The sequence below is a fragment of the Anabrus simplex genome, chromosome 1 (assembly GCF_040414725.1).
Source record: "Anabrus simplex isolate iqAnaSimp1 chromosome 1, ASM4041472v1, whole genome shotgun sequence".
Taxonomy (NCBI): Eukaryota; Metazoa; Arthropoda; class Insecta; order Orthoptera; family Tettigoniidae; genus Anabrus; species Anabrus simplex.
Genome location: NC_090265.1, coordinates 266,176,063 through 266,201,727, shown reverse-complemented (window position 1 = coordinate 266,201,727; position 25,665 = coordinate 266,176,063). Strand labels below are relative to the sequence as shown.

Here is a 25,665-nt window from a genome sequence, read left to right as displayed (position 1 = left end):
CGGTTGAGTGACCATTAGCAATAGAAGACGAAGAAGAAAGAAACTGTTTGGTTACTGCAGGTAAACTCCGGCTTAGGAAAGCTTCCTTGGTAGAGAAAGACCTGCCTACTTAACAGAAATACTCTACTTCCCCTAAAATATGTGGATATATCCATTCACTTGGTGTATTTCCTCTTATGTTGTACAACTCTTTACAGTTTACAGTTTTACATATTACTCTGCCATGTAGTCGGTTATACAGAAATATGTCTGTGGTACTTTCTGATGATTCATCTGTAAAGTGGTCAGTGAATAAATCGAGTTTTTACTGTTACTTTAGCGAATTACGTAAGTATTCCGCATGTTTTTAAACGATTCTATGTATTAATAATAATATTATACTCTAATTCAGTTCTCCGTAGTTTCATTATAGGCTTGCCTTTCTCTACGAGGTTTATTTTTAAAGTATTGTACCTTGAGGGAAATACATTTCCTTGCAATATTTTGTGTGATTTTATTGGTTCCTTTGTAAGGCATAATCTGAGAATGTTTAAAAGCAGTGTTATACAGCGCAAGTGTTCTCATTCTTTCCTATGATTTCCTTCCCGAGCTCGCATTTTTTCTGTGTTCAGATATCCTATTATTAATGGACCTAATCGGATATTTATGTTACGTTTCGCCCGCTCTTAACTAACTAATTAACCTCTTTATCAATTCGTGGCCTTACTCAGTGTCCATTCTTGTAGTCTTATGCTAAAAAAATACAATTCTGTAGAATATTTACATTTCTCAGTTGTTGCTTAGTATATATACTGTAGCGTGTTAACACCTTTCTTTTGTATTCCTGTTACACTGCACATGTTCAGGAGGTAATTTTATTGAACTTAGGGTATCCGTGCATTGTTGCAGGTGCAGTTGTGGTCGTCGTGGCGGCGAGGACGCTACCCAGCTGGTGGCTACTCTGCAGGTGACAGAGTTGGTGGGCGCCGTATCCATGTTGTACGGCATGTTGCTTCATCAAGGAGCTCCACCCCGCGGCACTGCGTCGCCACCGCCGGCGTTACCTTCTCACACAGTGGCTGTTACCGCCGCTACCATCCGGCTGCTGAACCGGGTGGCCGAGCTCGATTTGCCCATGTTCCAGGTACTGGAATTTTGTCACATTTGCTCCTGAGGCATACCGATTTTCACAAGCCTCTGCTATTTGATTTTTTTTTTTTGCTTGTATACTCCGTTAAGTTTTAAAATGTACTTTGGTGGAAATTAAACACATTTTGTGTGTATCAGAATATATTTATTAATTGAAGTAATTAATTGAATTGTGGCGTTTTGTTTGACATGACAAGGGGAAAATACAGTGAAACTTCAACGAACACTGAACTCCTGCCTGTTGATTTATTTACACTCTCAGATATGATGCTCACATCACCCCCGTACTACCAGGCTCTCATAAACGTCGGCAACTACACATTTTGCGATGGTTTTTAGATTGTTAGCTGAAAACCAGCCGTAGTATATTTCTTCTAAAGTCGTCTTTTTATCGGTTTTTTTCACGACCTAAATACTCGTTCGGGTTTCTTTCTGTTCCTGTGAACACACAAATAAAGTCAATAGATCATTTGTAATGACCGGCGCCATGTTATGGAATTCCCTACCAGCTCAGAACAGACACACTAGCTCGTTATCAGGATTTAAGGTCGCCTGCTGAGGACAGCGGATTAGGTAGTTTTGGGATAATGCAATAGGAACTGTGAAATAATGTTCATTATAGCTGTAAAATAAACATACTGTAAGTTACACCGGGTGGTTCACTAGCCCCTAACGATTTAGGTTTACATCCGTCGCGTTTACTACCATTCTGAAATAAGTCGGTCCCTCTCCTTAAACCGTGTAATATAACGAAATGTGTGGTTACGGGCTAAAAACCAGCAGGAAACGTGAGCGTTACAATTAATGCATTGTGAGTATCCCGAATGAACTCGTAAAGGGAGCACAGATACGAAAAAACGTACCTTACAACAGAAGATGCGCACACAGACCAGGAACATGTATTGTATTTGCTGGAAACTGCGCATTGCATGTCAAGCCTCGCAATAGCTCACTTGGTAGAGGCGCGATGGGAGTTGTGAGAATGGACTGTGCTCGACAGTTCGAGTCCCAATTGCCTGGGATGTGATAAAGTTGTATACATGATAGCTTCCACAGACTGATTTATTTATTTATTTATTTATTTATTTATTTATTTATTTATTTATTTATATTTATTTATTTATTTATTTATTTATTTATTTAATCCGTTTACCCTCATGTGTATGGATACGGCCAAATAAATTAGATCCGCCTCTGTGATGTAGTGGTTAGTGTGATTACCTACCACCCTCGGAGGCCCGGGTTCGATTCCCGGCTCTGCCACGAAAATTTGAAAAGTGGTACAAAGACAGGAACGGGCTCCACGCGATTCGGGAGGTCAAAGGAGTAGAGGGGGTTCGATTCCCGCCTCATTCGTCCTCATTGTGGTTTTCCGTGGTTTCCCCTCTTCTTCTTTCACACTTCCTTGCCTATCCCTTCCAATCTTTGCATCCCCACAAGGCCCCGGCTTAGCATATCAGGTGAGGCAGCCTGGGCGAGGTACTGGTCCTTCTGCCGATTTGTATTCCCAACTAAATATCTGACGCTCCAGGATACAGCCCTTGCGGCGGTAGAGGTGGGATCCCTCGCTGAGTCCGAGGGAAACTAAATAAATCAGTTTGTGGAAGGTATCAAAGTATGCAACCTCACCACATCCCAGGCAATTGGCGGCAAAATAAAAAATGAATAATAGTGGCGCTCAGGATTCCTGCTGGTTTTTAGCCCGTAATCACACATCTCGTTATATTAACACGATTTAGGGAGAAGGGCGTATTTCAGAACTAGTAAACGCGACGGGATACATAAAACTAAATCGCAAGGGGCTGGTGAACCAACCGGTATAGTATTTACAGTGCGTTTTGTGTTTTTTTATTTCATTCTTGGAGTTTTAGGATCATTGCACTGCATATTTTCATTTATTGCAATATTAAGTTACATTATTGTGCTTATACTCGCTCTTAAAGAATATTCTATGTTTTTAATTTATGGCTAAATATTTCGCATTACTTAACTCAGCTTACGTGATTACAATTGAGGAGCTATCTATGGGTGAGATAGTGCCCCCGTTCTCGAATGGCAAGAACAACGGCCGAGAGGATTCGTCGTGCTGATCACATGACACCTCGTAATCTATAAACCTTCAGACTGAACAGCGGCCCCTTGACGAGCCAATGTACCTTGGGGCCTACAGTGACAGGAGGTACTTTTTAACTTCGATTATCTTAATTGCGCTTTATTTGATGTGTACTTTAAGTCTTGCGTTTAACTTAAGTTATATCAGTTTTTAATCTGAATTTAGTTTTATTATTTCACTTACGCACAATGTGGTTAAATGTAAGAGGGGTCTTAAAGCTCTAATTTCTTCACTGAACAAGGCACTAAAATTCTGTCCACAGAAGAAAAATCAAAACTTTCCATATAATCTAGTAAACACTAGAAGGGAATTGTAAAAAAACGTAAACGTATTAGAATGTATCAAACTGAAGAGGGAAGTATGATCCCTTTTTGTTACTTTCTCGTGCTATGGACAACGTTCCTAGTATCTTCATTTGCTTGTATACTTCCCCTTAAGTCACGTTGTCTGAATTCGGTACAGTAGTGTTTTAATACTATTTCTTTTGTGCTTCGATGTAATCCTATTCGGAAGTGTAATGTAATTTTTATTCTTAGTACGATCAATTTCTGACAAATCTCCGAAATCCAAGTCTGGCAGGACAACCCTATTTCGTGTAATAAGTGCAGCCGGTTCGTATACTGAACTTACTCCTTGCCATGACATATTTCACCAGTCTTTGGTCAGTCACGTTCCTTGTCACATTTCACCAGTCCTTGTACCGAACGAGTTGGCCGTGGGGTTAGGAGCGCGCAGCTTTGAGCTTGCATTCGGGAAATAGTGGGTTCGAACCCCACTGTCGGCAGCCCTGAAAGTGGTTTTCCGTGGTTTCCCATTTTCACACCAGGCAAATGCTGTGGCTATTCCTTGATTTAAGGCCACGGCCGCTTCCTTCCCAATCCTAGCCCTTTCCTATACCATCGTCGCTATAAGACCTATCTGTGTCGGTGCGACGTAAAGCAACTTTTAAAAAACCAGACTTTGTGGGCAGCCAACGTCAGTTTAAAGCGTAAAGGGGGATTGTATGGTGGTGATCCGTTTTTTAAGAGGAAATACAACGTACTAATCAACCCCTCCATCATAACACAACACTCGCAATAATTGTAATGAAGAGAATCTCACTTTTATTTGCAACGTACAGTAATAATTTTACTATCGGAACACGTATATAAGAATTCGTATCGCCAAACAGACAGAACATCTCATCTCCTCCCCATTAATGTAGAGATACGTGCCCTAACACTATATTTAAAAGGAGTCGTAGCGTAGTACCAGACAGTTTCCGAATCGGAATCTGTTGGCAAAAGTTGTTCCTTCTGCTATATCCTGAAATGCTCCCAGATTTTCAACTACTGTACCGGTATCTTACCTCCTTCACCCGACATTTCTGAGATATGCACGGCTGTCAAGAAGCGGTGAGTCTGGAATCTCTCTTATTTTCCTTCTCGGTATTCCCTCCCCCCCCCCCCCCCCTTGTTCAGTTCTTTTTTCTGGTGACAGATGCGCGGTATTACAATGTTTAGCGAGCATCTCGTTTTCCAAGTCCTCATTATTGTTCTGTTTTTGGGGATGTGATGGTCGAGTGACAATCATATGTCCTCGTGTTTGGAATCATAACTAATGCATGTGGGATTTTTAAATATAATGCCACGTTTTTGTGATTCGGATTCCACTTCAAAATCGAGGTCCCATTTCTAAGATGGCGGCGAGCGAATATCTCAGTGTGGGTATCCTCTGTGCTACTTTAGTAATATGTGTGGTTAATCAAGGATTTGCTGTCTCGAATTGTGTTGGAATTTCTTCCGAGGATTTTAGTGATGATGTGGATTGTAGTGAGTGTGCGATGTGTGACGATATAATGGTGAAAACAATGAGATTGTGTTTGTGCGCCACGTGGTCGGGGTGTGACAAGCTTACGCACACTACGGGGCCGGCGTCCTCAACTGCTGCGAGTGATCCGCCTCCAGGGCCTGCAGGTACACAATGGAACGTGGAAACTTCCTTTGCCCTCTCACAGGCAGGAGTCTGGTTAACTTCGGATCGTAAGTTTTATTTTCCTTCCTTACCGACGGCTAACCTGTCTTGTTTTCTTAAGGTCCCAACATCGACCCACGATTCGTTGAAATTACGCTGTCATGCGCGCCGTTCCCCGTTAAGTTTCTTACTAACACTGTTACTACTGTCTGGTGATGTGCAAATTAATCCTGGGCCGACAATGAATAATGAGTTCTCCGTGTACTGTCAAAATATCAGGTCCATAAAAAATAAGATTACAGACTGTGAACTTCATGTTCAAGAATTAGCTGCTTTCGACGTTATCGCCTTAAGTGAAACTTGGTTGACGGATTTTGTGTTAGACTCTGAAATCCCACTCTCAAAAGAGTTTTCGTTATTCAGGGCCGATCGTAGAACAGGATCCCGGGGAGGGGGTGTTTTAATCGCTGTCAAATCTAAATGGCATGCGACCCTACGCTCCGACCTGATGAATGACTGTGAAGCTGTTTGGGTTGAAGTTACATTTCATAACATAAAATATCTTTTTGCATGTTTCTATAGACCACCTCGTTCTTATCTCAGCTATTCTGAAGCTTTTCTTTCCTCTGTGCTTAAAGCCGTTCATTCCAAAGATAACATTGTCATACTAGGAGACTTTAATCTGTCTGTCTCCTGGATTTCCCCTTCATTAGGTCAGCCTTCTAATAGCCTTGACAAATGGTATATGGACCACTATATTACTGGACTGAACTTCAAACAGCATGTCTTGGAAAACACCTGCGGAAATAGTCTTCTTGACTACCTGCTTTCCTATAACGAGCCCTCATCTGTTTCTGTGGGACGAAATATTTTTAACTCCAACCACAAGTCCTTTGAAGCAACTTTCACTCTCACCCCTCCCCGTGCTCCGAGATGTCATCGACCTGTCCTTAGGAGCTCTGTGCCTGTGTGGCGTAAAGTTGACTGGCAGACTGTGAATCGTACCCTGTCCCTGTTACCATGGCATTTGTTGCATGTGGGTGAAGTTCAAGATGCGGTGGACTTATTTTATGATTGGACGCTTGCTGTGATTCGGGACCTCATTCCTACTCGTTCGATGTCCAGAAAATTCCCTCCATGGAAGAAGAGTGATACAAAAAGTGCTGAACTACAAAAATCGGTAGCCTGGAGACAATGGAAGAATGCACCTTCCGAGAGTAATTATAAAATATTCTCGGACCTTCGCAAACACCACAAGTACTTATTAAGGCGGGATTACTCTGACTATATTAACGGAGCCTGCATTGAAGTAAGACACAACAGTAAAAGGTTCTGGTCACTTATAAATAACAGAAGAGACAATAAACGAATACCGGAAGTAGTAACCTGGGACCAGTCTGTAGCCAGTGGAGCAGATAGATCTGAATTATTTAATGAATATTTTACCTCTAATTTTGTTAAACCTGTGCAATATGTTGAGTTTCCTAAATGTAAACCTGTTACTTCCCATAGCCTCAGTAATATTTCTACCACTGAATCTGAAGTGTACTCCCTACTTTCGTCTTTGTCAGAAAATAAACCCACTGGTCCTGATGGTCTCAGTCCTATCTTCCTTAGGAATACAGCAGTAAGTCTTTCATACCCTATTAGTGTGATATTCAATCGGTGCTTCTCAGTCGGCTACTTTCCGAGCTCCTGGAAACTTGCGTATATCACACCAGTTCTTAAAGGTGGACAGAGGTCGGATATTGCAAATTATCGCCCGGTCTCTATATTACCTGCTTTATCAATCATTTGTGAAAGGATCATCCATCAGCATTTGCTTGCGTTTACAAATCCCTATATATCCCCTCAGCAGCATGGTTTCCTTCCTGGAAGCTCCTGCGTAACTAACTTGGCTATCCTCCTCCATCATGCCACGTCTGCCATCCACGCGGGCTCTCAACTTGATGTATGCTATATCGACATCGCGAAGGCCTTTGATACCGTGGATCACACCCTTCTTGTGCACAAACTTTCTGAACGGTTTAACGTGCATGGGAGACTCCTAGCTCTAATTAATAGCTTTCTGAGCGAAAGACTACAGCGCGTTGTTCTTGATGGATGCAGTTCTTCTCTCACCACCACCCTCTCTGGTGTCCCGCAGGGTAGTGTCCTTGGTCCACTTCTTTTTGCCCTGTTTATTGATGACCTTATCGATACTGTTTCCCACCATTCATGTGAAATACTGCTCTTTGCTGATGATTGTAAAATCTTCAAGCAGATCGATTCTCCTACAGATACGATCCAATTGCAAAATGCACTTGATTCACTATCAGGTTGGTGTACTACATGGCGTCTTAAACCTCATCCCTCCAAGTGTTCCACCATTTCATTCACACTTCGTAAATCCCCCGTTCTACAACAATATCACCTACTGAACCAACCGATTGCTCTTGTTGACAATCAAAAAGACTTAGGAGTGCATTTTGACAGTAAATTGTTGTTTGTCTCGCACATAAACAGGGTTACCTCACGTGCTATGTCACTCCTTGGTTTACTGTACAGGTTTTCTGACATCACAGATGTGAATGCCCTCCGAGCATTCTACGTTTCCTGTATCTTACCTATTGTTGAATACGCCTCTCCAGTCTGGTCCATTTCTGCTTCTTCTAACCTCTGCCACCTTGACCGTGTACAATCATTTTTCTGTGCTATCGTCAGAGCCAGGGTCCCTGCATGTCGCAATCTAAGCACTATCCAAGTGCTTGGGAAACTGAACCTCAAGACTCTTTCTGCTCGGAGGAAAGTAGCCGACCTAAAGCTGCTATACAAAGCAGTTAATGGTCTGTTTAGGTCTCCAGATTTAGCTTCCTTATTTCCCCTCCACGTCCCATCCCGTAATACCAGAATGAAGACCCTATTCCATACTCCTTACTCCCGGCTTTCTCTCACCCAAAGGTCCCTTTCGGTACGTATTCCAGCAATGTTTAATACATTATCTATCAACAACAACCTAGATCTCTTCGTAACGTTTCCTTCCTTCTGTCATGATATTTATCATATAACTTAATTTTCCTTCTTGTTCTTTCCCGTTCTGCTCCTGTATTTACTGTAAATGTATTTTTCTTTGTTAATAACGTTGTTTATGTAAATATGTATTATATATGATTGTGCAGTTTTTATTGTGTATATTTGTGTCCTTTGTAAGTATTTATATATCTTTCATTTTAGATTCATATCTGTTGTACATAGCTCAGATCGTTGTAATTCGGCGTTATGCTGTTGCTGATCCTGAATAAATAAAAAAAAAAAAAAAAATAGATATCAACAGTAGTCACGTAAAACTGAAAGCTAGCGTGCTCGTTATGTTTCTTTAATTTAGACCTTCAGTCTTTGGGTAGTCGGAACTCTTACTCTTTTCTTTTGTAAGATTAACGGATGAAACTCAATGACCTCTGTACTGAATAAATCATAAGACTCATCTTAACGGTCTGTATTTACATCATGTGGGTTCAACCCATGACTGCCGGCTTGAGTAGCTCGGACGGTAGAGCGCTGGCTTTCTGAATCCAACTTGTCGGTAGATTTACTGACACGTAAAAAACTCCTGCGGAAATAAATTCCGGCACCTCGGCGTGTCCGGAAACCGAACAAGTAGTTAGTGGGACGTAAAATCAATAACATTATTATTAATATTACAACCCACGACTGTATGGCAGCTTAGCCTAGATGTAGAGAGGACTAATGTTTGTTCTAGAGCTGCAGGGCCAAATAAATGGCAACAATGCAAGAGACACTTTGAGCTTACGTAAATTATCCAGGATTTCAGCATATATGAAATTCTAGGGAACGATGTCTAGATTTCGTGGCACAATTACTGTTCATTTACAGGGTAAAGATCTGGCCTTCGACATCTCACATTAGATGCTTAAGATTATATTATTAATATTATTATTATTATTATTATTATTATTATTATTATTATTAAAGCCGACTTAGGGCGGCCGGCAAGGATGCCAGCGAGAGATAATAGCGACGCAGTGGCGACAATGTGAACGGGCCGACAGAGAGCAAAACAATAGCATCTGCCAATGTCGGAGACTCGCGATGAGGAAGCTCCTAGAAGAAGCTTAAAGCTGATTAACAATGGACCGGGGCCCACAATGATCTGGAGCGAATGATGTTATTCCGTATAGAGTAATAAATAAGTTACAAGATTATGAGCAACTGCAACGTGACCTCGATGTTGTGAGATGGACAGCAGGCAATGGTATGATGATAAACGGGGTTAAAAGTCAGGTTGTGAGTTCCACTAATAGGATAAGTCCTCTCAGTTTTAATTACTGCGTTGATGGGGTGAAAGTTCCTTTTGGGGATCATTGTATCTGGGTTTACATATAAGGAAAGATCTTCGTTGGGGTAATCACGGACATTTCGTACCAAATGGCGGACTGAATACCTACGAAGTGTCAGCTGATGACTTTAAAATATTCAGGAGAGGACATTCCGTACCACTTGAAAGAATGGGAAGTAGTGCGAAGTAAAAACCATATCCTAATTAATGTATTCATTTGTGTGTCCATTGTCCATTAGTGGCGTGGAAGCCTCCGCACGGTGTGACCACTACTGATGTTGTTGACCTTCCGCTGGGCGCCACTGATATTATTGGCACACGTGTTAATTCTTATCTCGTATTCCACCTTTCAGTAGTTTCCTATTTTTCGCGTGACCTTCAAGCCCATGTCAGCCAGTTCATCAGAATAATTTATTTTGCTTACTTACTTGATAATGAAATAATGCAGTAGTTTATAGTTTATAAATATTCACAACAATAGTATTATCATCCATCCTGATGCTCGTCATGCACATTGCGCTCTAACAGGATGTATATTTGTATTGTTTTGTTTCAGGATTTATACTTAAAAAATCGACTTTCTTATGATAATATTTACGTAAACATAAGTGGAATTCCAATTTGACATCAAGTGGCACGGATTGTCCGGGAGTAAATATTTTGGTATTACGGGAAAATAGTTCGCTGGTAGATAACGGCCTAGGTGGTACGAAATATCCTCAAAAATTAAGTGGTACGGAATGTCCGTAGTACGAAATGTCCGGACACCCACATAAATGGGATTGTAAATAAAGGGTACAGATCTCTGCACATGGTTTTGAGGGTATTTAGGGGTTGTAGTAAGGATGTAAAGGAGAGGGCATATAAGTCTCTGGTAAGACCCCAACTAGATTATGGTTCCAGTGTATGGGACCCTCACCAGGATTACTTGATTCAAGAACTGGAAAAAATCCTAAGAAAAGCAGCTCGATTTGTTCTGGGTGATTTCCGACAAAAGAGTAGCGTTACAAAAATGTTACAAAGTTTGGACTGGGAAGAATCGGGAGAAATAAGACGAGCTGCTCGACTAAGTGGTATGTTCCGAGCTGCCAGCGAAGAGATGGCGTGGAATGACATTAGTAGACGAATAAGTTTGAGTGGCGTCTTTAAAAGTAGGAAAGATCACAATATGAAGATAAAGTTGGAATTCAAGAGGACAAATTGGGGCAAATATTCATTTATAGGAAGGGGAGTTAGGGATTGGAATAACTTACCAAGGGAGATGTTCAACAAATTTCCAATTTCTTTGAAATCATTTAAGAAAAGGCGAGGAAAACAACAGATAGAGAATCTGCCACCTGGGCGACTGCCCTGAATGCAGATCAGTATTGATTGATATACTAGAATCTCCCGCTCACCTGTGTAAAAGTGCAGTTGTGGAGCGGAGTGTCAGTCAGTTTGGAGCCAGTCTCAAGTGAGACAGTCTTGAGTGCGTCAGTCGCGAGTAAGCAGTCCGTGACCTGTCATTCATTGGACAGCTACGCGAAGTTCGAGTCTTGCTATTGTGAACTAGAACGGCGCTGCATTGTGAGAAGCCGTGTTGGGGACCAGGAGTTCCACGCGTCCAAGTAAGTGTGTGTTACGATCGTGAATGAAAAATCTATGTCGAGTGGAGAACTCAAATGCGAGTGAACTTGGTGATTAATTGCAAATAGTAGCTTAATAAATGCAGTTGATAGTAAGACACGTTACCTCTTAGTGTAGTGATTTAAGTTTAAGGACTCCGATAACCCGCCGCAACAGGTGTCAGATGCGAGATGTAATAGGTTCGCTACAAGGAGGTTTCTAGAATGACTGGTAAATGTAGTCTGGCCTGCACTCTCTCTTTGATAAGCTCTGTGAACTGAAAGCGAGTTAGGATGAAGTTAAAGCTAATCAGAACGAACATAAGAGAGAGTTCAAAGCTATCCAGGATGAACAAATGCCGCAGCGTCAGATCAGTCAGGATGAACTTAAGACAGATCTTAAGACAGAATTACAATTAAGGCAAGAGGACATAAAAGTGTAGTTGAACAAATTTAGAGGAGGAGGTGCATACTCTTGAGATAAAATGTTAAAGTGCCTTATGCAGGATGTACGGTAAGTGAAATGGTAAAGAAACTGGTCGAGACAATGTCACACAGTGACGGGTGACGTCCCAAGAAACCAGACCGAGGCCTACCAGCGGCGGTAGCGGTACTAGCGTCGCCAAAGTGAAACCCCGCGCTTTGATGGTAGCACATCATGGGTGATGTTCCGTACCCTGTTCGAGGCCGAGGCCAACCATAAAGGAGAAGACCGTCTTCATTTTCTTCTTCTTCATCATGTGGCCTCTAAATATTAGTTCCTAATTAGCGTCGACCTCTAAGATTTTTTGCTACCATGCTTTTCCTTCATTCCCACCTAGATATACCTGCTCCCTTCACAAAGCTGCAGGTTGTTCTTATTGGGTCTTCTCTCTCTTCATTTGGTAGTCCTGGAGTGGAGAGTCTGCCCAGCGCCTCACATTCGAATATGTGTTCAGCTGATTCCTCTGCTTCATTGCATTTCCTACATATATTGTCTCTTATTACTCCTATTCTGTGTAGGTGTTTTTACAGATGGCAGTGTCCTGTCAACAGTCCTACTACCCATCTTCTCTCTGCTGAGTTTCAACAGTTCTTTAGTATGCTTCTTGTTTGGCCCATTTATCAGTTCCTTTGCAAGCCTGCATCCTGGAATATTTTTCCAGTTCTCCATTTGTTTCTTTTGTACCTATTTTCCTATGTAGTTTCGGGCTTGTCCATAGCAAATCCCGCATACAGGTGGTTCTGGGCCTACAAAATATGTTTCTGCCCTTTTCCTGGCCAGTTTATCTGCCATTTCATTTCCTTCTATACCTGCATGCCCTGGTACCCATATTATTTTGACAGTGTTGTACTTTGAGAGCTTCTTGAGAAGTGAATGGCAGTACCAGACAGTTCTGGATATTGTTCGGACTGCTTCTAGTGCCTTAATGGCCGCTTCGCTGTCCTTAAAAATGAAAATGATCTTATTCCTATAGTTCATTTTCAGATTTTCTTAAAGACATGTTGTGACAGCTATTACTTCTGCTTGAAAGACTGTAGTGTGTTTGCCCAAACTCATTTGGATTGATCTCTCAGGTCTTCCCCCGTTGATCCCTCCTCCTGTGCCATCCCCAGTCTTTGAGCCATCAGTCCAGCACACTATATCTTCTTTTTCAGTATTCCATTTGTTGATATCCCAGTCTTCCTTTTTGTATTATCTGGGTCTCGGATGGTTTTTCAAATTTGTACTTTGGTATCATATGATCAGAAGGCATATGTAGAACTTCCTCTGGCATTACTCTGTTAATTTTACGGTGTGATAGATTGGGTCTTTGTGCATTCCAGCACTCTGATTGAGCCAGTTTATATGAACTTTCTAGCCTGTCCTTTTATGAAATTGCATAATGATGGGAGGTCTAGTAAAGTATTCAAGGCTTCTGTCGGCGTAGTTCTCATAGCCCCAGTTATGGCTATGCATGCAATTCTCTGTAGGCTATCCAATCTACTACTGACTTTTCCTTGGCTTACTTTCTGCCACCAGAGGAGAAGACCGTACAACTCATCGCCGGGTTGCATGCACGAGCGACGGGGTTGCTAATGTACACAGTGTCCGACCGAGCGCTATGTATTATCGCCACGGCCATTCCATCTCCAGCCGGCAGCCTTCGAGTTCTAGCGGTACACTTGCTTTTGTCCCTTAACACTCTTGTAAGCTATTAATGGTATGTTCCTGGGCTTCTAGTTGCACACTGTTGCTTTTTCTAATACTAAAATGAAAATTTAACATTAGTAAACTGCCTTTGTGGTCTAGGGGTCAGCGTGCCTCTTCCGAACATTGAGGTCTCGAATTCGATTCCTGACCAGAGAGGGAATTTTTCTTTGAATAGAATCAGTCTCTACTCTACCTAGAGGCAGGAAAGTATGACTGCGAAAGTGATTGTGTGTTTCGAAGTCAATAAAATGAAAGAACAAGTTACAAAAGAAACCCACAATTCAGCGCGTAACAACGAAACATTTCTTAAGTTAAAGGTCAGAGAAACTGAAGAGACTAAATAAATAAATAAATAAATTGAAATAACCCGGACTGAGTTTCTCAGATGGTACAGGTGCTGATCGTTTAAGTTCAAGTTCGCGGGTTCGATCCGGGCTCAGTTTGGTATTTTTTAGGGTGTTCAGGAACGTCAGCCTCATGTCGGTGGATTTACCGGCATGTAAAAGAAATCCCATAGACTAAGATGGTCTATCAGTGCCTGTTTCAGTAACACGTCTGATTATTCAAAAAGATGAAGAAAGGCCTCCAATTAGATATATCTTTACCACACCCTCCCTTGTGAATAAGTATTGCCCTGCCTGTTTTGAATATTTCTGAGCATTTCTTGAATCTAAGCATAGCATTCGCTAAGAGGCATAACTTTCTTGTTGTTTTCAGCACCGCCAGAGCTCTAATAATATTGTGACAGTGTCCGCCATTTCTTTGCAAGGCTGTAGAAGGAGCAAGTAAGCCCGGCTCCAGCCGCGAATGTCACCGACTTAAGATCCCGCCCGCACGCCACTGCAGCAACCAGTCAGGATCAATCCAAGGGCGCAAGGCAAGCTCCATCTGCCACCACTCCGTGACCTCATTTCAAACCTCCCTGACGGTGCGAAAAACGAACTAAAAGGCGACCCCAAAGCTTTCGTATACCAGAGCACTTAATGGACTTTACTCTCGCGAAGTATCTGGAAGGGCCGGCCTCCCTATTTAAGACAGGCCGGACGAGCTTCAGGGCTTCAGTTCCGCCAGCGATTGAGACGGTGTAGTTCTGTCAGCAATCGAGACGGTTCAGTTCTGTCAGAGGTTCAGTCAAGTGAGTGCAGCCGTAGAGCACTGGATCAGTCGGTGGACAGTGAAGACTTGAGTGTTCTCTCTCCTTCCCTCTCTCCTCTCTCTCTCTCTCTCTCTCTCTCTCTCTCTCTCTCTCTCTCTCTCTCTCTCTCTCTCTCTGTGTGTGTGTGTGTGTGTGTGTGTGTGTGTGTGTGTGTGTGTGTGTGTGTGTGTGTGTGTGTGTGTGTGTGTGTGTGTGTGTGTGTGTGTGAACTGATGGCGAGTGCGGGTCAGTGCAGCTGAGCGACGAGGGACAGTGAAAGAAGACTGCTGTGAGTGTACGGACTGTGACCACATACCTAATTGTAAGATTGTGTTGTGTGCACACAAGCTGTGAAATGTGTGATCGTTGTAAGAGTACAGTGAGTGTAATTATCAGCTGCCCTAGGGTCTGAGTGACTATTGAAGAAGAGTGCACAGTGTGATTTTAGTTTCTTAGCAATATAGTAGTGTGATTCATTTAGTGAGGGTAAAGGGAGAAGATGAACTGGTGCAACTGAGTGACTGTGTAGTTGTACCCTATGTATAAGCAGATTTAATTAGTTAATAAATCCTGGAATTAACGCTACCGGTTGTGTGTTCATTTACTTGCCCTTATTACGCTACAGTATCGCTATCGGAACCGGCTGCAGTACCTTACTCTGGCGAGAGCTGTTTCGGAATCTCTAATCTCAGAATCTCTTTGGTGCGTGTTCAGATTTTTGTTTCCATATAAATGTTGATGATGGTCAGAAACTGAGAAAACGAAATTTAGATTGCATATCATTTTGATTTTTCATAACTTTACGCACAACTTTACACCTTTGATAGAAATAGTGGTACTTTGCTAGTTCATGTTGGTATTTTCTCCTACTTTACTCCCTGTTGTCAACCTTGCGGGGTTTTCGATTTTGAATGTGCTATGGTGTAACCTACCTGGTGTTTCTTTCTCGAATTGTTATAACGAACAGCTAGATGTTTTACATCCAGAAGTGAACTGATAGATCTAGCCAAGAATTCTATTAGCTCAACACACACTGACTCAAAAGACACAATCACACTTATTAATGATGACTAAATTTTCTCTCAAATTTCTTTATAACGCTTTATTTATCTTCGGATACACGAGGTGGAGTGCTACTAAAAATCTTCAATACACCAGGAACTTCATGTAGACGACTACTCTCGTCTACACTATGCAAGCCTTGATTTGAGCTTTTATGTTTCGACACATTATTTCTACGACAAGCATCCGGATGAGCTTTGCTGGCGTTAATTGTTTCAGACCTACAAGTTTTCCCGCAAATATCATAAATATTAACTCGACTGCTCCGGTCTCTGGACCTCATCTGAGAGGATTGGACCAAGGTTGGTGCAACTTCATCTGACATTACGGAAGGGAACTTTCACTCGCTTATATTGCGAATGAGACAACCAAAGAAAATTAATTAAAAGAACTGTCTTCTTAAGCGCCGTAACAATATAATTCAAAACATTGTCAGGAAGACGAAATTACACATTGCACAAGTTCACAAGGAAGGATAATTTTAAAAAACTGGGTTAACCTGAACGTGGATTTACTAGGTTCGTATTATTATTATTATTATTATTATTATTATTATTATTATTATTATTATTATTATTATTATTATTATAGCAATAATACAAATCAAAGTATATCTTCTTTAGTACGTGAAACCGAAACACGCACCCATTATTCACGCGATGTCAGCGTCCACTCACTGCCATCTTGCAACTGGCGTGCGAGAGGACTGACCTTCGGACTCAGGGCACGAAGAGCTATGGGCACAGGCTTGTGACATTACGAGGGCGAAAGCCACCGTTTAGGACAACGCCGGTATAGGATTCGTACACCATTTTATGAAATAACTAGTAGATTCATGATCTTGTAATTTGCAACATAAAGGTTATTTCCTGGCCTTTACTTTCCAAAGTATAAGTCCATACCTCATTGCTCTCTGTAAGAAATTTATTTTGTATTTGAGAGCCGTTAGCATGTTTGTAGCTTTGATTGCAGGCTTTTGGAATTGATCACGTGTTGTAACGCGCCCGTCCTGAATGTGAATTATGTGTGGACAGACGAGAGCGGATTTCATCTGTGCAGTGGAACTTCAGCCCCGGCATTTGCTGGGTGTGAAAGTGGGAAAGCACAAAAAAAAAAAAAAAAAAATCTTCTTCATGCCTCCCGACAGTGGGGTTCGAACGCACTATCTCCCGATTGCAAGCTCACACCTTTGTGACCTTAACCTCACGGCCAACTCGCTCATCGCAGTGGAACAAATTTGATGGAGATCACCAACTTCGTCTCCACCATTTTTTGTCGTTTAAGTACTCCTTTCTAGTACATTGTTTGTTTTACGGAACGAATCGTAACGGTTAATGGTGTTATAAAGCTGCAGGCTCCTCGCAGGCAATTTACTACGTGCACCTAAATATTACATGCAGTTGAGATGACATACTATGTCCGGTTTGAATCCAACGTCTCCTGCTTTCTCGACGGTGTTAACAGCAATGTTGATAGTCAGCTTATATGGATAAGATTTGGAGGTTGTTATTCGCAATAGCTTATGAGTAGGGCTTGGATATTTAAGACCTAAAAATAGCCCAAATAAGCAAGCAGATATGACCTCAAAAGTATCGAAATATGACGTAAAAATTACAAAATATGACCTGAAAATAATCTAAATATAGCCATTTTAAAATAAGTTATAAATTGAAACGGCAATTCCGTTGATACAGATTTGTTAACTAAATTCTTTATTCTTACTTTCATATTAATTTTCTGAATATACATGTTTAGCAATTAATCAGAGTCTATTGTCCTCGATTCACTTATAAAACTTTTGTGAATACATACCTGTAAAGCACTAAATTCGCTAAGATTATCAGATCATACAAAATTTTAAAAGTCAAGACATGTTTGCACCTTTCGTTGGTGTTTGAAATACGAGAAAACTAGAAATCAATCTTTAAAAAAAAAAAAAAAAAAAAAAAAAATTGGAACGTTTAAGCTCATATTACATTAATATTACTCAAAGGTGTTGATGTTTAAATTGAGCACTACAAAACGAATTAAGTAGATGTCTTTCGATACATTATGGTAGGGTGGCAGGGCAAACAGTGCAAACTCACATAACGTTTTCATTCTTCTCCGCGGGTGATATTGAAGAGTATGACAAGATTCATCTTCATATCATCTCAGGCACGATTCTCACGTAACACATTCTTGTAAGAAGAGAATCTCCTTTCTACGTCACAAGACGTTATTGGTGCTTATTTAAATAAATAAATAATAATATGAAATAACTCCTGTCGCGTCTCGTTGGCTGAATGGTCAGCGTACTGGCGTTTGGTTCAGAGGGTCCCGGGTTCGATTCCCGGCCGGGTCGGGGATTTTAACCTTAATTGGTTAATTCCAATGGCCCGGGGGCTGGGTGTTTGTGTTGTCCCCAACATCCCTGCAACTCACACACCACACACAACACTATCCTCCATCACAATAACACGCAGTTACCTACACATGGCAGACGCTGCCCACCGTCATCGGAGGGTCTGCCTTACGAGGGCTGCACTCGGCTAGAAATAGCCAAACGAAATTATATATATATACTGCTGTCGAGTACGCACTTATCTTGAAATGTACTGGCACCTTCAGAACGTCATGTATCTTGCACACACAGCGAAAACCGTCACTCGATATAATTCCAAACTTCGACTTAATATATGCCAGGCTTTCTGACAAACTGGACAAACTGTTGGAAAACAATTCCTGCGCAATCTTGTTAGAAGAGACAGAGCACTTGTATTAACTGTATATGTGATACGGAAAAGTAGTTTTGTGAATACTAGTTCTCATTCGGAAAGTTGACGATGATTTTGCACAGCTACAGCTGTCGCCAAACCGTCGAAATATTACCGAAATATCACCGAAATATTACGTTTGTACGAAAATAGCTCAATATATGATCTTATGACAAAAAATAGCCAAAATATGCATTTATGTGACAAATAAGAAACACTTAATTGTGACGATAATCACCTGATTTGCACCAAAATCCAATCAGGCAAGAAAATTAGAGACAGAGAAAAAATATGACTTTTCCTAAACATCCGAACCCTACTTACGAGATCAGAGTAAGTTAAGGTTTTATTAATAGGGCACTCTGATGTAATTTCTTCAGTTCCTCTACTTGGCATTCCGATCCTATCTAACATTTATTTCTCTTCGATTTCCTATTATTGTTGGTCATGTATTTTCAGTTTTATAAACTCCCAGCTCCACTGATATTTAACTCTTTGCACGGCGATTATATCTCGTCGTTTCATGGGATCGGCTTTTCTGTGTACCGTCTGTCATTCTGTATATTTTTCACGTTCCACATACGCAGGATTTAGCGTAATGTAAATAACTGGTTCCCTCTGTTCAGAAGCAGTGCATGTAGATGATAACGTGCCACTGTTGGCTGTCCAGGTGCTGAGCGGCTGCCAGTCCGTCAGTGAAGCTGTGCAAACAGGGCCCATGCCAATGTTTGTCTCGGGCTCAGGCGATGTTTGGGCGGCTTTAATTGAATGATTTCGCCATCCAAATTAGCTTTTGTTGGAGGGGAGAGGACCTTCAATCACAACTCCCATCTATGTCCACACTGCCCGGGCATGGCCGGTAAATACATTTAAATTCAGCTCCAGTTTGCTTGTGTTATTGAGACTGGCTATTGTAGCCTGCTGCAACAAAGAATTAATTCATTAAGCTTCAAGCAAAGTAATTTCTTACTGTTCGCTCTCAGGGCTCTTGGGATATGGGGATCATTTGTACACAAGCGCTCCTAGCTCTTTATCAAGCAATTACCAACAGTAAAAATGAGTGTTGTATCATGGTTTATCCGCCGGTCTAATACGGTTTCAGTTTTTTCCATACTTACGATATATCGTCGCCGTGAGATCTATCTGTGTCGGTGCGACGTAAAACAACTAGCAAAAAAACAAAAAATAAACGTTTGCCGCAATCTGGTTGTCACAGAGGACAGCTGGCGTTAAGGAGTTCTCGAACGTGACGAGCATTTGAAGGATAATTTTTCTAATTTAAGATGATGATGATGATGATGATGATGATTATAATAATAGTAATAATCATCATCATCATAATCATCGGCACGACAGCCTTTGTGGGCCTTGGTCGGCTAATTCTTGTTTGCCACGAACCTAATACGCTGGTGTAGCAGGGGGAGAGGTGATACTCCCACGTGGCGCGTCCCAGGTGGCGGATAGGAGGGTCCTAACCGGCTTGCCGGCGGACTTGTGGGAAGTAAAATACCTCTCGCGGACCAAACACACAACCCCTTGTGGGTGGGGGACGCATCGAAGAATTCGCCCACGGTATCCCCTGCCTGTCGTAAGAGGCGACTAAAAGGGGCGACCAAGGGATAATTATATTAGAACCATGAAACTCCTTGTGATTAGTACCACCACACGGGGAACACCATGGGTCGCTTTTCCTTGCGCGTAGTACCACTATGTTAGGTACGAAATAGGTTTGTGATTAGTAGCAAACGAGAGGGCGACGGCTTTTACAGTACCTGTGATTAGTAGCACTATATGAGCGACACCATGGGTTGACGGAACCCATGGTTCTGGCTTGCCTATGATTAGTACCCACTCTGTGAGGAACACCACGGGATAGTACAAGTCCCTGTGGTTAGTACACTTAGGTGATGAAAACCATAGGTTTGCGTTGCCTGTCAATGGCGCCGCAATGTGCGAAACACAGTAGGTCAGTAATACATGTGCGAATTTCATTACCTGTGAGTATTACCATAATGTGTGGAATACCGCGAGTCTACGCTACACTTGATTAGTACCGCAACATGGCAAATACCATAATTCTACTTTTCTAGTGATAAATACCATTATGAGGGGCCGATGACCTGGATTTTGGACTCCTTTCGACTGCAAGCATCATCGATTCAGTATCGTACTATAGAAACAGTCCCTTGGTCAGTAATACTATTGTTTCACGCCAGCTTCTGTGCACGTGAGGCACTGTGGGTCGGTTCCACTGATTGTTTTAAATTCATATCCACCTAACCACCCACCCACCCACCCTCCCGTCCGTCCGTCCGTCCGTCCATCCATCGTCCTCGCGTTTTGAATTCTGGCCAGTGAAGGATTTTGGGTTTTTTTCTAGTCTTATAGCGACGATGGGACAGGGAAAGAGGCGGCCGTGGCCTTAATTAAGGTACAGCCCCAGCATTTGCCTGGTGTGAAAATGGGAAACCACGGAAAACCAGTTCCAGGGCTGCCGACAGTGGGGTTCGAACCTACTATCTCCCGAACACTGGATACTGGCCGCACTTAAGCGACTGCAGCTATCGAGCTCGGTCATTTTGGGTTTTTTAATTTGTCATTTCATTTCGTCTCATTTCGTACCATTAGGGGCCTATGACCTCGATGTTAGGCCCCTTTAAACAACAAGCATCAATCAATCAATCATCAATCAATTCTTGTTTGGAAAACCGAACCAGTTTGTTAAACGGCATGGGTTGTCGGCCATACGCCAACTCCCAGTAATTCAGGAGGACCGATGTTTCCTTTTGAAGTTGTCTCCCTGCGCTGATGAATCTCCATTTTAAAGTCTCGGGAAGAAACTTTCCCGCCCTTGCATGACTTAGCTGTATAACCGTTGCCCAGGGGACACGACAATGACGTACATGCATCGAATTTGGTAGGAATGCATAGCGTTTCCTCTGTTGTATTAGTACAGTTGTATCAGCCGGAGGAGCACCCATAAGATTACATACTACCCCTTCGACCCGCAATAGTTACACTGTTTTGATGTTCACTTCTTAGTTTTATTAGGCTTCAATTTTTAATATAGTAGTTATCTACTTAATTTAGAATTAGTTTTACAAATATCATTCTGGGTAGGCTAAATATAACGCCACTTTAATTGGGATGTAAAATCCTGTAGTGTGCAAAAAGATTAAATAAATAAATAAATAATTTACTGCACTCTATAGGAGCTAAAGCGGGCCTCATGATCAACATTGGAAAGACCGAGTTTATCACCAACATCAAAGATGCCCCTACAACAATGGGAGTCAGTGATACAAAGCATATCAAGAGAGCTAAAAATGTGAAGTATCTCGGAGAGTGGATATCGGAGTGCCTAAGTGAGACAATGGCTCTTGAACAAAGGAAAATCAAATTAGACAAGGCCTATCATGCCTGCAGAAAGCATTTATCAAAGAATGTAAAACTGAGACACTGTAATGCAGTAGTCAGACCATCAGTTCTCTACGCAGCCGAATGCCTATCCCTAACTAAAAAGACCCCACTGAGAGCCCTGGAAGTGAAAGAACGGAAATTCCTGAGAAGAATAATAAGGCCAAGGATCCTACCAGATGGAAGGCGATGGTACAAACCCAACAATGAGCTCTACCAGCATCAAGAAAACCTCATAGATGCCATCAGAAGAAAACGTCTGACTTTCTATGGACACCTATACAGAATGGATCCTAATAGATTATCCCATAAGATCTTCAAGGTTGCTAACAAAGGCAAAGCTACTGGATTCCCCTGAACCAAACAAGTGGACAAAGATCTTGCAGAGCTTAATATTAATCAAGCCGCCATTACTGACAGGAACGCATACCGTTTAATGCTCAAAACTAAACCTTTCCTAACATCCCTTACATCAGCTAGCCACAAAGGAGGCGGGAATAGGGAACATGCATGACCCGGGGTTTTAATTAAAAATATGCTAATCTGATTCAAAATTGCATGCAGAATTCAAAAATGTGATCAGAATGTACAAATAATAACTCCAAACATGATAAAAATCTACGAAAATGTCACGTCGCGCCTGACGTCATCGTACAGGTTGACTGAATTAGCAGACGAAATAACACATAGTGTGCTGTGAGAAGCAGGATACACTTCGCGTATTTCTACTTTACGTTAGTGTCTAGAATGGTTAAATTCGAGGTCTATACATTGGATAATAATCTGAGTGGTATATTTTAGACTTAAAATGAATCCCGCGCAGACAGTGAGGCAGAAAACTTATAAATGGTGTAGAGTTCCGATGTGCAAAAGCACATCGCATACCATACCAAACAAATTGTTTATAAACGTTCCAAAGACGCTAAAACTAGGGAGAAATGGATTTTGGCGAGCTGGAGAAATGCTGGTGATATATCGGAAAAGTCTACAGTTTATTTTTTTAAAGATTTTAACGTAAGATGAATTTGTTTGAATTTTCAAATCACTTTTCCATGTCAGCTGTTCTAGTGGTAAAACTTTAAATTTTAATGTATGATGCTTTATTTAAATGTTTCAATTACATCTTGGAATATGAAAGTAATAAACAGTGCATTAAATAATGCTGATTATTAAAGTATTCTCCAAACCTAACCTATGTTTTGGGTGATCCATGTCAAGATAATAAATCAAAGGGGTTATGAACCATTTTGACAGCTCTAATTCTACCAATATATCTTGGCATGGGACAGTTATGTATGTCTTTATTGAAGAGCTTAATTGGTAAAGAAATTTAGGCTATATCTAAATACTCTATAATGTAACAAAGAATAGGCGTGTACATCATGAAAGGAAACAACGTGAATTTAACAAATGTATAATTCTACACAAAACCAATGCTTGTCTGTTGGGGTCTTATAAGTTAACAATGCTCAGTTTTAATAATTATCATAATATTAATGAAATAAATAACATAATTGCACACAGGTGAAAATAGTGATGTAGGTGTTTAAAATATTATCCAACTTAGCCTAAGTTTTAGGTTATACAAGCCAAGTCAATAAACCGAAGGGTAAAAATACCGCGCGAGTTGGCCGTGCGGTTAGGAGCGCGCAGCTGTGAGCTCGCATCCGGGAGATAGTGGGTTTTGAACCCCACTGCCGGCAGCCCTGAAGATGGTTTTCCGTGGTTTCCTATTTTCACACCAGGCAAATGCTGAGGCTGTACCTAAGGCCACGGCCGCTTTGTTCCCATTCCTAGGCCTTTCCTGTCCCATCGTCGCTATAAGACCTATATGTGACGGTGTGACGTAAAGCAAACAGCAAAAAAAAAAAAAAAAAAAAAAAAAAAAAAGTAAAAGTCACAGCACCCAAAGACATTCCTGTATTGAGCGACTAAAATGTCACCAGGACACTTTTCTTTCCTGATATGCTCAGCTTGTTAAAAGCCAAATGTAATTAATGTTATTGGCTTCACGCCCAGCTAACTACTTCTACGATTTTCGGAGACGCCGATGTGCAGGAATTTAGTCCTGCAGGAGTTATTTTACGTGCCAGTAAATCTACCGACACGAGGCTGACGTATTTGAGCACCTTCAACTACCACCGGACTGAACGAGGATCGAACCTGCCAAGTTGGGGTCAGAAGGCCAGCACCTCAACAATCTGAACCACTCAGCCCGACTTTTGAAAACTAGATGAAGTCATATTTACCTTTATCATGTTTAACTTTTTCCCTCCACAAAGATATTTAACTCTCTTTCATGGGCCCCGGAAGTGGGTAGACCAGTTGTCCCAATCATAAATATATATTTTTTGGGGAATGATAGATTATAGCCCTATAGTACTATGATCTTTCTTTCTTTCCTTTTCTTTCTTTCTTAATCGGTTTATCCTTCAGGGTTGGTTTTCTCTCGGACTCAGCGAGGGATTTCACCTCTACCACTTCAAGGGCAGTGTCCTGGAACGTGAGAAATTGAGTATGGTGATGCAACTGGTGAGGAGGGCCATTACCTCGCCCAGGCGGCCTCACCTGTTATGCTCAACAGGGGCCTTGTTGGAGGATGGGAGGATCGGAAGGGATAGACAAGGAAGAGGGAAGGAAACGGCCGTGGCCTTAGGTGCCTGGTGGAGAAGTAGGAAAATACGAAAAACCGCTTCGAGGATGGCTGAGGTGGGATTCGAAACCCTTCTACTCAGTTGACCTCCCGAGGCTGAGTAGACCCCGTTTCAGCCCTCGTACTATTTGTTTTCAACTTTCATGGTAGAGCCGGGAATCGAAACCGGGCCTCCGGGAGTGGCACACATTAACCACTACACCACAGAAGTGGACTAGTACTATAATGCTACCTATATGTTCATGTTAGTGCTGAAATCCGATTTCTTACTTTACTAATGCTGAAAGCCCGAAAATGTAATGTTATTCTTTAATAGGGGAATCAGTCTAGAAGGAAATGTTGAAAGTGATGTGATATCTATCCAGGTTCGTTGTTATCCTAATACTATGGGTTACAGTACATTGCACGTATATAAAAGACGCCACTTACAAACTTGCTTGTTATCCGCGAATTTCTGCGGCCACGAAAGTCACTATTTTTCAAGAATGATGACATTTACACATGATAGATTGTCTGATTGTCCTGTTTTGAACCTTTCTTCTGTCATTTTGAAGTTATTCGCGATCATGAATAATAAACATTCGGCTTTTAGCAACGGCTGGTAGAGCTCCATGCGGTACTGGATCGTGACGTCACAGCGCGCCGCTTACGTCAGAGGCCGTTTCACTCGCCTTGCGGAAAGGCACTATTAAATATTTTTAATGGTAGAAAACAAGGCAACATACCACAATGTAATACGTTTACGTACTATTTCATTGGTGTACTTTTCAAAAAAAAAATTTTTGAAAATGATGCATGTTCCCAATTGGTCAGAGGAGCGCAGAAAAGAATTCAGCGAAAAAATGAAGGAATACTGGGCCAACAGGAAGACTCAAGAGGCCACTAAGAACACAATCCAGTACGCTAAAAGGGGCAGGTGACGACAAAAACACAGCTAGAACACAAGCACTGTGGTCCACAGATCGCCTAAACGCAAAGAAAAAAAATGCATAATAGGCTATAGCTTCATTATAGACTAATATGCGTTCAGTCTGCAAGCCTCTGTGAATTTAATCAATGCCTCCACAATTTACAACTAGCTCTCTTATATTTAAATCATTAGAAACGGAATGAAACTATCGTCGTCTTGGTTTTCTTCCACTCCTCGTACCTCCCATGACCGAGTCCATTATTCTCCTAGGTAACCTATCCTCCTTCATCAGCCTCAGGTGACCACCACCGAAGCGGGTTTATGCGTACCGCTTCATCCATCCAGTTCATTGTTATTGCGAGTACCTCCTACCATTGTTTCCACCTGTTTGTAGCAGTGATCATTCTCGTATATATGCTCCTTCT

General features: G+C 41.7%; 1 protein-coding gene across 1 annotated transcript in view; it reads left to right on the top strand.

Annotated features, from left to right (window-relative positions):
• The window catches only part of ssp3 (short spindle 3), a 567,399-nt gene that overhangs the window by 488,408 nt on the left and 53,326 nt on the right, over positions 1 to 25,665 (top strand). The window contains exon 23 of the mRNA XM_068225894.1: positions 889 to 1,123. Within this exon, the coding sequence (XP_068081995.1) occupies positions 889 to 1,123 (235 nt within the window). The remainder of the gene's footprint in view (positions 1 to 888; positions 1,124 to 25,665) is intronic.